The sequence below is a fragment of the Oculina patagonica genome, chromosome 2 (assembly GCF_052425735.1).
Source record: "Oculina patagonica isolate OP01 chromosome 2, crgOcupat, whole genome shotgun sequence".
NCBI lineage: Eukaryota > Metazoa > Cnidaria > Anthozoa > Scleractinia > Oculinidae > Oculina > Oculina patagonica.
The window spans coordinates 23,493,664-23,506,469 of NC_135759.1; the positions used below are offsets into that span (position 1 = coordinate 23,493,664).

The 12,806-nt window shown below is 40.8% G+C and overlaps 1 protein-coding gene across 3 annotated transcripts in view; it reads left to right on the forward strand.

Moving 5' to 3' along the window:
* The window catches only part of LOC144643627 (uncharacterized), a 32,137-nt gene that overhangs the window by 1,412 nt on the left and 17,919 nt on the right, over positions 1-12,806 (forward strand). The window contains exons 3-15 of one of the 3 annotated variants that reach the window (XM_078502938.1): positions 644-761; positions 1,352-1,579; positions 2,057-2,533; positions 3,255-3,659; positions 3,723-5,312; positions 6,526-6,906; positions 7,621-7,803; positions 8,500-8,730; positions 9,145-9,477; positions 9,597-9,662; positions 10,412-10,462; positions 10,577-10,711; positions 11,506-12,054. In XM_078502938.1, the coding sequence (XP_078359064.1) occupies positions 674-761; positions 1,352-1,579; positions 2,057-2,533; positions 3,255-3,659; positions 3,723-5,312; positions 6,526-6,906; positions 7,621-7,803; positions 8,500-8,730; positions 9,145-9,477; positions 9,597-9,662; positions 10,412-10,462; positions 10,577-10,711; positions 11,506-12,054 (4,717 nt within the window). In that variant the 5' untranslated portion in view covers positions 644-673. Of the gene's footprint in view, positions 1-643; positions 762-1,351; positions 1,580-2,056; positions 2,534-3,254; positions 5,313-6,525; positions 6,907-7,620; positions 7,804-8,499; positions 8,731-9,144; positions 9,478-9,596; positions 9,663-10,411; positions 10,463-10,576; positions 10,712-11,505; positions 12,055-12,806 lie in introns of all 3 variants that reach the window. The other 2 variants (XM_078502937.1, XM_078502939.1) reach the window with 2 other exon arrangements.

Sequence of the window (12,806 nt, forward strand, 5' to 3'; positions counted from 1 at the left end):
GCATGAGTGGTAAAAGATCCTTCATTTATCATCATTTATCGACTTGATTCCTTCTCTATAGAGTTGTTTTACAAGTCGTACAAATTGGCGTACTTTATCTATCTGAGAGTCATATTTATATCTGGGTATGGTCTTCGAACAGAATTTCCCCTCAGTCGGTGGCAATCACTTGGAAAAGTTAACAGCACCCCAAAAATCGAATGTCTTGCAAGATGTTAACGTTATGATAGCGAGGGGATGAAGGGCAAATAGCTTGCGTAGGACATGGATTATAATAAGATCGGGCGCAACTTATTATTGCTTGACCATCATGCCTCGACATACATTGAGCGTCGAAATAATAAGCATTGCTTTGGTTTTCCATTAATACGCTAATTGATTGGACTAAAAAAACTTGCGCCACTTTTGGAGTCAAATAATCTTGACTCGCTTACATGCGTTTTCCCTCACTTCCGTCGTGCCGACTACATGTATTTACATTGAGTTTTGATTGGTTCATTGGATTGTCTATGTCCTTTATGATTGGCTTGAGAATAATTACTTTGGTTTTAGTTTAAAGACACTCATTCCATGACCACCTTACTTTGTTATTTCTCCTCACTTGATGCGTAACAACAATTTTGATGTTTTCCTCCTTGTGTAGTGTACATTGTCACGTGACGCCCATGCACCAATGGAGAGAATCGCTTGGCGAGTTACCTTATTAAGTCTGTTCCTTATCTCTAGCGTCTTCTGTCGATCAAGAAATGCTGGACGTGAAGGTAAGTCTGTATCAGACTTTGGTCAAATGCATAAAACGCAAATCATTTGAATTATGCGGCTTGCATTTTAGTATACGAGTCTGGGCATAGATAACGATTGCAGGAATAGACAAGAATGTTGAACACCAAACCTTCTTATTTTTCGACGTATCAGACTCACAGAAATGATATTGTGAGAAATGAATCTATGGCTATTCTAAATTTTCCCAGCCATAGACCACAATTAAGTACTGAATTTCTCTCATACAAAACATTGCCACCCCTCTTATTAACAAACGACATATCTTAGTATTCCAATAGTAAGGTCTGAGGATCTGGAAGAGATTTGGTGCTAGACGCGGTCTACAGTAGAGGACTAATAAACGAAAAACATTTTACTGTCCTCAAAGTTAAATCTAATTTGAAACCCATAAGATTTTATTTGGGGTGAGGGTGGGGAGGGTGAGGAGAGGGCCTTACGATCAGAGTTCTTTTACGTCTGAGATTTGTGAATGGGATGGAGGGGATTTGTTATAGGATTGAACGGTGCTGTTGATGGAACTGCTTCCCTTATATCTTGCATGCAACCATTTTCTACTTTCCTTTATAAGGTGCAGACAGGCGACAGTTGTACTTAGGGGAACCCCCAGGCGAACTACCTACGGAATATAACAGCGATATCCCAGCGCCTATTGTTTTACCATCCGGGGTAGTGCCTGACGCGGGGGTTGTTCCTCCGGCGGGGGCCATTGCGCCTGCTCCTTTGATACCTCCTGCGCCTGCGATATTGCCGTCAAATGCCATCAAGGAGAAGGACAGAGCATACCCAGCGGCTGAAGGTTGCCACTTTATTTACCAAATTTTTCATCTATTTTTTCGTGCGCATTAGAATTTTTAGACATAAGAACGTGCTTTATGTTGCAACATATAATTTTGCATTTTGCTTGCATAATCGTTAATTTTCCGTTGTGGAATCCTGGATCCGAAATCCTCAACCGTCACAGATATTTAGAGCAAAATCAATGCCTGATACTGAATCATTTAGCAGGTAAAGGTAAAGTCTGCTTTTGAGCCTAGTGAACCATCAAGTCGGCGCTTATATGGTATCTTTAGCATGAAGTGACTCTGAGCATTTCTATCCCGGCTAGGGGGGCAGTGACAGCGACCAGGTCTCAAACCCAGACTCAAACCGGAATCCAGCGCACTAACCATTAAGCCACCGCGTCTCGCACATAAAATAATTGGCTCAGTCTTTATTTTTTAGATATTTTCCTTTTCTGAAAGGCTTATCATAAGTATTTATTTTGCGTCTATAGGAAAGACCAAACGATTTCAGTTTCCCTTCTCCACCTCAAACCAAGTGAGTCCGCAACAATGGGGTGGCCAATTACCTCAAGAACCAGTAACGTCACAATCGTCTATGCCGTTTTATGAGAACCAAATGCCTCAGTCCCCTGAAGCAAGCATGTTTGGGCAGCAGAATCCGCTGATGCCCTCACAAACAGTACCTATTGCTACAAATGAGATGTTCGATGATGCTACAAACCGAGATCAACTCAGCTCTACAAGTTTGTCAATGTTACAAGGGCAGTTTGCATCCCATAATTCACCACCCACCGCGGACAAAGTGGAATACTTTGAACCTAATGAAAGCCAGGAGACACCGCCTTATTTGGATTCTAAGCAATTCCCAAACAATGGCCCGACAAAGGAAGACTTGAAAGCGATCCAGCCTCTCCTTGAAAGTGAAAACGACATCACGAATGCTATAATAAGAGATTCTTGGTCAGAAGGTATGTAAGGCCCAGGTTTTCAAAGGATACTAGATAACGCTTTCAAAAATCCAAAACGTTACGCGTTTTAGGTTTTGGTTTTTGTCTCGCAAAGTATACTCCTGCCTGGCACTTTGCGCTTCTGTCAACCAATGTGCACATTATTGTGTCTCGCGCTCTGCTCAGCTCTGAAATTTTTTGCTCATGTCTTGCACTTTGCATTTATGTCTTACACTCTGTGTGCGTGTATCACACTCTGTTTGCCCTCTTGTATGACAGTTCTGAGTTTGCGCTCATTTCTCACACTCTATGCTCATTTCTCGCAATTCATGCTCATGTCTTACACATTGCGCTCGAATCTCTAACTTTGTGCCCGTGTCCGACACTCCATGCTTATGTTCCACATCATGCACTCGGGTCATTACTCTTGCTCCCACTCTAAGCTCGTGCCTCGCATTTTGCTTTCATGCTAAACACTTTGCGTTTGAGTGTTACATTTCTTCCCCTTATTTTCTCTTGATTTCGTGCGTGTCTCGCATTTTTCCTTCGTGTGTCACGCTTTGAGCTTAACCGCGAAAGTGTGATAACTGGTCTGTCTGTTTGTCTGTTCGTCCGTCCGTCCGTCCGTCCATCCGTCTGTCTGTCATGGGAGCTATAGACCTTTAAATACTTGATTTCTTTTTTTTTTTAAATTTGTTTGACTTTGTTGGTTAGTCAAAAATAGCTCTGTTACATTCCACAGATACCAAACTTTCGTCTTCAAGGCAAGCTGTCTCAGAGGGTCTAGCGACTTCACACCAACTGGCTAACGTCGAGTGGAAGAACAAACCGGTTGTTCAAGAAAAACCTTCCAAGCAACCCAACCAAAACAATTTTTTGTTAGATCAAGTGCATGCAGGTGCCTTGCACAAACAAGAATTCTCGCCGCCTCATTTGCAAGAAGAAGTATCGATGGCAGATGAACAAAATCACAAACAAGAATTGTCGCCGCCTCATTTGCAAGAAGCAGAAACGATGACAGTTGAACAAAATCACAAACAAGAATTGTCGCCGCCTCATTTGCAAGAAGCAGTATCGGTGACAGATGAACAAAATCACAAACAAGAATTGTCGCCGCCTCATTCGCAAGAAGCAGTATCGATGGCAGGTAAACAAAATACCAAACAAAAATTGGCGCCGCCTCATTTGCAAGAAGCAGGAACGATGGCAGGTGAACTAAATCACAAGGCAGCATCTTTAACAACAAACAATGCATCAACTGACAGCTTATCTGCCACGATGAAAATCTCAACAAAACTGCGAGATCATAGTTCAGTCTCGTCAAAACCTAATGTGACCTCATCAATGGTGGAAAATGATTCGGTAAAGAAGAACATATCTGATTCAGATTCACACAATGAATGGTTTACAAACACCTCATTATTAATGGGAAACAGTACTATTTCACCCAACCACCGATCGACATTAAAACCTTATACTGCAGCGGATTACCTGAAAAATCTTTATCCTCAGCTATCAGTCTTCAAAGCACCATTTGAAATCGATGAAAAGAATCCTTCTTCTGCGAAAGATTCTGTAAAGTCATCTCCACTTCCACTGCATTCATCATTTCTTCTTAGAAATGGAACATTCCGCAAGAAAACGTCTCCCGCTTCAATCAACAAACTGACCGCCAATTATGATGACCCTGAATCGAACAAACTCTCTCCAGAGATGCAACGTGAAGTTCAGGAGGCCCTCTTAATGTCTTTACTAAAGTCACCTTCTAATCTTGGGGCGAGGTCCACAGTGAAGCAAATCCTAAGCAAACCAAGATACATCTCTTCGGCATCGAACTTGCTGATGGCGAGATCCAAAAAACCAGGAATGCATGAACCGGGTCACAAATACTTAACAGGAGCTGGTGCCAAACTTCTACCAGCGCATATTTTCTCACCGCTTGGGAGTGAGTTTAAGGACCCAGTTGAACCATCGGTTCCTTTCACAACAAGCCCTTCATCACCTGTCCAAACCACAAGCCCTCCACAGTCCAAGGTAAAAATCCATCCCATCGAACCAACTCAGATTGGATATATCCATGCAGGGACGCAAAGTAGTGCTGGAAAGGAATCTTCTACGGTCCCTGCCTTTGTTCCAACACAGTCAGGTTTTATCCCAGGCTTGTCGCCAACGAAGAATCCTTATGCTCAAACTCAGTCAGGATTCATTCCAACTTCGTCCGGGCCACCGAAGGAAATTTTACCAACAGTAAAACCCTTTTCAGTTCAATCAGGATTTATTTCCTCCAACACTGAGAAACAGGGAAACAAAATGTGGCTGAAAGCTCATAATGTGGATGAGGGCTCAGAAAGAAACAAACCAAAAACGACCACAATTAAACATAGATTGTCCTCACACGAAGCACAAATGACTTACAACGATCAGCAAAAACCTGGAATGTCTCGTTTGCACGAGAACGCGAAACAAGGAAACGGAAACCAAAGTAGTAAACCACGCGTTTCTTTAAGCCATATTGCAGATTCATCTCCAACGCATTCTAGACAACGAAGACAAATGTTTCTACCAGCGCCACTCATGCAAGCAAACGACAATCCCCAACAGTTTGGCCAGTCATTGCTTTCTCTTCCCGGTCAACTACCTGGTCAACAACTTCTTTCTAACTTACCACAGTTGCAGCAACCACTTCAACAGTTTCTGCCCGCTCAACAGTTTTTGCCTACTCAGCCACTACAGTCACTGTTACCACAGTTTGTCTCAGCCCCTCAAGCACTTGACCCTCTGCAACTGTTAGGACAGCCAGGTAAGATGACCTTAAAATGTTTAAAGGTGTCAAAGGTAATAGTTAGCAGCTTTATTTCACCGAATATGGCTTGAGCATAAAGTTTGCAATTTGTTTGGGCCATGTATGTGTGAAACGAATTTTTTCAGATGAACATATCATAAAAAGGAATCTTAATACGAAGGAAGTTAACCAGTGAGCTGTATTTACGTCACATGACAGAAAGGAGTTATCAAATCCAGGGACCACTGGATTACAAAACCAGCTTTAACCACTCGAACAGTTTCCCTACAGTGATTTAAGATATTGTTTAAGTGGAAAAAACTTGAGTTCTTGAAGCGTTTCAGTTCCAGTCTCCTTTTTTTTAAAAAAACACACTCATACCAGTTTAGAATCTTGTTGATATAGTCTTGTACGACAACAAATGGACTCACAACGTTTGCTTTATTGATCGTTAGAAAAAAACCCCGTTTCTTTAAAAAGTTTTTAGGATAGTAAATGGCCAATTCCATCCATTAGTTACGTCTGCAGAGAATCATTGTAGCTATATTCATTTTTTAGACTTGGCAACGCTGAATATACAACTGCCACGATTCCTTGGCATATTCTTAACGAGTTAGCTTTTCACTTATATAATCGCTCTTTCCATGATAGAGCAGTTTTCAATTGAGTGTCGTAAAACCAAAACCAAACTAATCACTCTAGCCAATCACAAAGAACACAGTCAGTGCAGTCAACCAATCAAAACACGAAGAAAATACATGTAGCCGACACGAAGCGCGGGAAAACGTGCGCGAGCGAGTCACGATTGGTTTTAGTTTTATTTCTGATTGGCCGAAAAAGTGGGGCGAGAAGTTTAAACCAACCACTGAGCGTAGTAATGCAAAACCAAAGCAATTGCGAATTACTTTCGACACTCAAGTGAAAACCGCTCTATCCATCAATTAAGTAGAACTCAATATCAAGCTTTCAAAATTTCAAAATTAAGCTATGGTAGTGTTCGGGGTGCGAACTGGAATCATTACTTTTGAATAGTCTTTATTGCACCACAATTTTATTCTTAACAGGGCACACAGATTCTTTAACGGATTGCTTTAAGAAACTGAATTTAAAAGTGATATGCACGCTTTTACTTCACGTAATTGAAACGGCATGGTACATTTAGGTCTAATGAGCCGAAATTGTTTTGTGAGATTTTTAAGAGGAAAACTGGTTTCTTTTATGTCTATTTTAGACCAACGTTCTCAATTTCCACTGCAACAAACACTTAACAACCAGATTCCACAGAATGTATTCACACCTCAAGAGTTACTGGACTCGGGTGGTCCGTTCGGTGGTGCGCCTCAACTCTCGGTGAATCAACTAAGCAAGACCCTAGGTTTAACCCCTCTCCAACACATCCTGCCTCAACGAATGTCTCCAAACGGGCCTGGCTATCCTCAGAATGGGCCGTTGAGTTCCTTTGGTCAAACAGACATGTCGCCGGAAAGAGTAAATGTCCCTATGATGGCGCCTCAGAAGATACCGAGCTTTCTTACCGCAAGTCAAGTCTACAAAGACTTTGAAGACGTAAACACAAGGTCACACTTGTCAGATGATATTTTTGGTAACCAAAGTAAGTGTTTTATCGGAGCATCTGTGAAATTAGTGAAATCAGGCTGATCTATGAGCAGCCTGCTCACCTTTGGGTTTTAAAACACGCATTAACAGGCTCCAAAGAAAGGGTTTAATTTGGAACTTGGATTTGGGCAAATTTTACTGGGAAAATGGAATTTGGGTTACTGGGATTGGGATTCAAAAACAAATAAACAATAGAACTAGGAATGGGAGTTGTAAAAAGGTTGAACCAATTAGGCTGGGAAACGGGATTTGGGCACAATTTGGGCTGGGAAATGGGATTATATACCCCCTTCATTACCCTCTCCCAAGCGGCTCGCTTCGCACTCCAAATTGTTCGTGCAACATCGCCCCCATGCTTGGGAGTGCGACACAGCGGTGAGTCTGCTTGTAGGCTAACAAATGAGCACTGAGCTAGGAATCGGTGTAATTGCTTTGTTATAAACTTCTATTAGAATATCTTTTTTTACACACAAAAACGATGAGTTAATATATCGTCAAAAACCTTCTAATGCTTATGTGACAGAAAGGTGGAGTTGAAGGCGACTACTCTCTATATGGGACATTGCGAGCAAATATATAAGATTCGATAGTTTTTATTCTCACGATATAATAAAAAGGAAAAACAGGTTTATAATTATGATTAACTAAAAAAATCGTGGCAAGAATGTGTTTTGATGTGCATAGTAACATTGAGTAACATTCTCTTCAGTGTCTCAAGGTGACGTTGGAAGAAATGATTTTACGCCCGAAGATGATCGGTTGCCAGACGAGCCTAGATATGACAAGTTCGCTTATGAAAATGACAAGAAATTGTGGGGATACAATGAGGACGAGGGAGTTGACGGCTTTAGGGATCAAACGAGGAAAGAAAGACGACTTCATTACACCTCAGGTGTGCTGTACACTAACTAGCAATTGGGTTGGAAGTCCGAATTTTCTATGACTACTATCGCTCATAGAAAACGAGGGCTAGTAAGGTGTAATTGTTTGAGCAGATACCCTGAAGGATTGTAGTCCAAAATGTACTATTTTACGTAAAATTTTCACCTACACTGACACTTACGGCGCGTTTTTTATTCACAATTCTTGAATGAGCCGAATGGCTACAATGTGAAATGCGTGCGTTTTTTAATTCCGCATTCCTAATCCGGAAAAGATAGAACGCCATTCGTCCATTCTGCTCGCAGGGGCAGAATGGACAGAATGCTGGGAACTGAAATCTAAGATGGCGGACGGCATTCGAGAGATGTGTCTCCTCTCCTTGGTGAATAGCACTGCCAAGAACTTTCCGCAAATCAATTACAGTCTCCATACTTTCTTCCTCGTCTTCATTAAGAAGAAAATTTGCTGCGATAATGGCTGTAATGGCAACTTCTTCGTCTGCCTCCATATTTGTTACGCAATGTTTACTCGTGCCAGGAGCGCGATTATAATCTCGACTACGGATGACCGTTTTTTAATGCGCCCTTAGTCTCTCTTACTTTATCGTACTCTTTCTTAACTACCTACTGGCTTTTTCCTCTCTCTCTCTCTCTTAATAACTCTTACCTAAAGCAATAGTTCCATTACCTTTGTCTCTGTTTTTCAGATGATATGGATGAAGGTAAATCCATTGTCGAACCAAAAGATATCGATGAATCGCAATCAAGCTCTAACCTGAGGTACGGTACTGAAGGAAGGAGACATCACCGTCCCAGACCTCGCCACAGGCATCACTGGGTCAACGAAGACACTCTCCAAAGACTGAATGGAAAAGGAATCATTGGACACAACGAAGGAATTGATGAAGAGATAAATGACGAAGGAATTCATCCAGCAGGTGTATATCCATATATTTCACTGAGATACAACAACTTTTAAAAACATTTCTTGAGCATTAAATGACCCATTTTTAACTCGAAAAAGATTGTAGTGAGCGAAGTGAATTTCACTTCTTCCCTTCTTCACTCGTTTCCTGTTAAACATAGGCACGCAATGCTTGCAAGTGTTTTAAGGCCTATAGAGAATTAGACTTGTAAGTGTTCTCTGATTGCTTACATTTCCAGCCGAAATATTGTATTAATATCAGTTTGCTTGAAATACACCAAAACCTCATTTTATTGTCTTTTATTCCCAGTTTGCTCCTATCCAGACTATCGTACTAGACAAACTACGATTAAGGGAATATTATAAGAATGGTGAATAAAGATTCAGTCAGGCATAAACTATTTCTTATATTTAATTATACGTGCAGATGATACAACGGAAAATGCCATAAAAGATTCATACGAAACTCCCCATCACAAGTCCCATCGCTCTTCAAAGCACGTTCGGCCAAGTTCCGACGACGAAAACGTTGAAACTAACCAATCAGAGAAAAGTTCCTCTAATGAAGATACAGAGAACGACCAACCAGCTGAAAATACCGAAGCGAGGCAATTAGAAACAGGCGTATCTGATGGCGACAATGACACAGAGCAACCAGAGACAGATGCATCGGATGATAGCGAGCAGGACACCCACGCTGAGACGACTTCCTCTGATGACAAGAGTGAAAAGAACGAGGAACTTAAAGATGGTTTAGAAGGTTTGTTTCTAACGATGCCGTTAAGCACAAACAAATCTAAGAAAAGATAGTTTTAAACTGCTTTTCAATGTGCTCCTAAGTCTTTAAAGCACCTTATACTGATTCTTGTTATTCCTTAGAGCCTACAAGTGAAGAATCACCTGGTGTTTCCACATCAACTGCATCAATCTCGTTACCCAAGCCAGGTACGCTTGGCATTACACGGGCTGGTACTAGAGCAGTTTTCAATTGAGTGTCGTAAAACCAAAACCAAAGTAATTACTCTGGCCAATCACAAAGGACACAGTGAACCAATCAAAGCTCGAAGCAAATACATGTAGCTGGCACGAAGCGCGGGAAAACGTGCGCGAGCAAGTCACGATTGGTTTTGGTTTTAGTTCTGATTGGCTGAGAAAGTGGCGCAAGATTTTAAGCCAATCACTAAGCGTAGTAATGCAAAACCAAAGCAAACGCAATTAACTTTCGACACTCAAGTGAAAACCGTTCTAACAGTTAAATGAAACATCGTCGCGCTTGTAGACAAAAATGTGCATGTTTTGGCGGTTGATACCTATATAGAAGACAGATATTAAACCTTCAAAAGTACCGTAGTTATTTCATAAAAATAAACAAAGGAAACAAAAAGGGATAATACCTCAAAACACCGTAACTATAACACGTCCGAAATGGAAACGATCTTAGTTTTTTAAAACTAAATCCAAGAGATACTTGCTAGAACATAAATGTAGAATGTAGTACCCCGAAAGATAATGAAACAGCTTATAATCCATGGCAGCTCTGAGTTACTGTTTCCCTTGAATACCCTGCCCGAGCCTGTATCCTTGAAGCGGTTAACATCAGTTGAATACCTCACTTGAGCATCAATGAGCTGTAGAACAGGAAAGATCGGTATATGATTTCTGTATCAATAAAGAAAACTTTTTGTAATCCACAGCTACAGGCCCCAGTTCAACAACAATGAGAGAGAAAATTATCAAGAAATTGTGTAAGTAGTTCAGAGCTAAAAAATTGCATATTGTGTAATTTTTTTCTCAGTCCTTTTCTTTGTGCTTTCCTGTTTTTCTGTCAAACAAATTCAGTTTTGTAATCTTGTTTTCAGCTCGTAGTGCTGTTATGCACCTAAGCTTTGATAGCTTACCTGTAAAACATGGCGACAACAAAGTACAAGATCAGTCTGGCAACAAAAATGACGCAGGTCTCGCCAATGGAGCTGAAATATCAAACCGGACAATGGGTAGGGCGCCTAACCATGTATTTGACTCGTTCCACTGAGCATTTGTGTGAAGGCCTTGGAGTTAATAATCTTCCCCTCCGGGGTGCTCTGTTTGAGCCTATGAACTATTTCATTTTTTAAGGTCTAGAGGGTAAGACCAATGACTACATCCAGTGACACATACTGGTATGCCTTATGTCAGGGACCGCGTATTTCCGAAAAAATAAAGACTTACTAAAAGAAGAGTCTCTAAATTCTCCCCACCTCAAGTCACTAGTCAGCCCTCCCCCCCCCAATTGGAAAAAAGCTCCGCGGTCCTTGTTAATGTATTTGAGAGTATCACTGCCCCGGGGCTTTTGACAATTCTGGGCTGCTCGCCATCATTTCATTGCTTAACGACTGTTTCTAATCTCACCTTGAACTTCCTGTTTTATAACCCACCGGTAATCCAGTAAGGAAATAAAGTCCAATTTATTTGGCAAACATGAGTTGTAGAAACATTCAAACAACCTGTACTGCGCATAACTTAGCATGTAGCTTGCGCGCGCACATTCAGAATATGACGGTTTTGCGCTCACTATAGAAATAGATTATCACTATTGAAGGCAAGTCTGGCGAACTATCATTTTTACGACTAAATTTAACAGTCACTCGTAAGTTTCCACGTCAGAAACTTTAATTCGGTTACTCAAAGCGTTAATTAACTTGATAGCTGTGAGCTTTTCTATAAAACTCATGCGGTTCTTCTTGTTGAAATACATGCATTAATATAATTACGTTTACCTTATTTAATCACCCACTTATTTTAAATGTAGGTTCGTGCGGCCGCGTTGCTGACCTAAAACACGGTGAAGTCATGTACAAAGCTGATCAATTCACCAGGAAGCCAACGAAAGCAGCTTCTATTGCCATGTGGGTCAAATCCCGCAAGCCTGGTCTTGTTCGCTGGTTTGACGTCGACGACGGTGCGGGATCGCCCTCGAAAGACAGTGTCAAGAAACTGGTGAAAGTGCCAAAGAACCAGTGGATTCATTTGGCGGGAACATTTGACTCGAAGGATGGAATTGCGCGCGTTTACGTGAACGGTAAACTGATTTCTGAAACAGTTGGCAAGAAAAACAAAGGTTTACCAGATGATTTTACGGCCACGGGTATTGGACAGAAATTTGGCGATAAGTTCATTTCGTTTTTAGATGACGTTTTCATGTTTGATCGTGTTATTTCTCCGGCTGAAGTGAGAGTACTTTACAAAAAGTGCGAGTTTAATAGAATGGTGCTTCACTTTGGATTCCAAAAAGTAAACACAACCACTCATCAAGTCATGGATCAATCAGGTCTTGAAAATAATGCTACTCTCGATGGAGGTAAGGAATAAACCTGTGATAAATCCGGTATTTTATGGTTGGAGTTAAGTTTATCCCCGACTTGGAAACAGAAACACCATAGCACTGTAGCGATAAAACCCTTCTAAACGCCTTATCTCTTCCCCTAACTGCACAGAAAAATATTTTAAAACCAAATTTCTAGTTATTTTAGCATGAAATAAATATCAGTGCTGAATAAAAGACTTCTGATGTTTGTTAATATTCTATCTGAATATCGGAAGCTTCTGATAATATGAAATCAACATTTTGAATTTTTCCCTTCCAGTGAAACCAAGTAATTTACCGTTGCAGTTTGAGATTAGTCAAATTTTAATACAAAAAGCCAAGACATGGTTATACCAAAAGGCTAATCTCATCTTTGAGCAGTGCAACTGGATCCGATTTGTTCTTCCCAACGATCTACTACTCGAAAAGTTAGACAGGCAACTCTAAATTCTAAAACGGTTGGTTAGGCCATACATGCATTATGTAGCACCTCTCGTAAGCTTGAAGTGTAGCAGTTCTCATAAGCTTTTAATTTTGCTGGTCCTGTTTAGCAGTGGCTTTTCTTTTTGGGGCTAGGGGCATTTTTTTCAGTTATTTGTTCTATTGTTCTCTCGGAGGGCGGTGATACATTCATGTGAGACTTTATGAGAGCTGCTGTCTTAACTTATTATGTTCACTTAAACATTTTAGATTTTAGATTATATATTTTTACATTCTTATAGATTCTATTTTAGTTTTCTTTTATC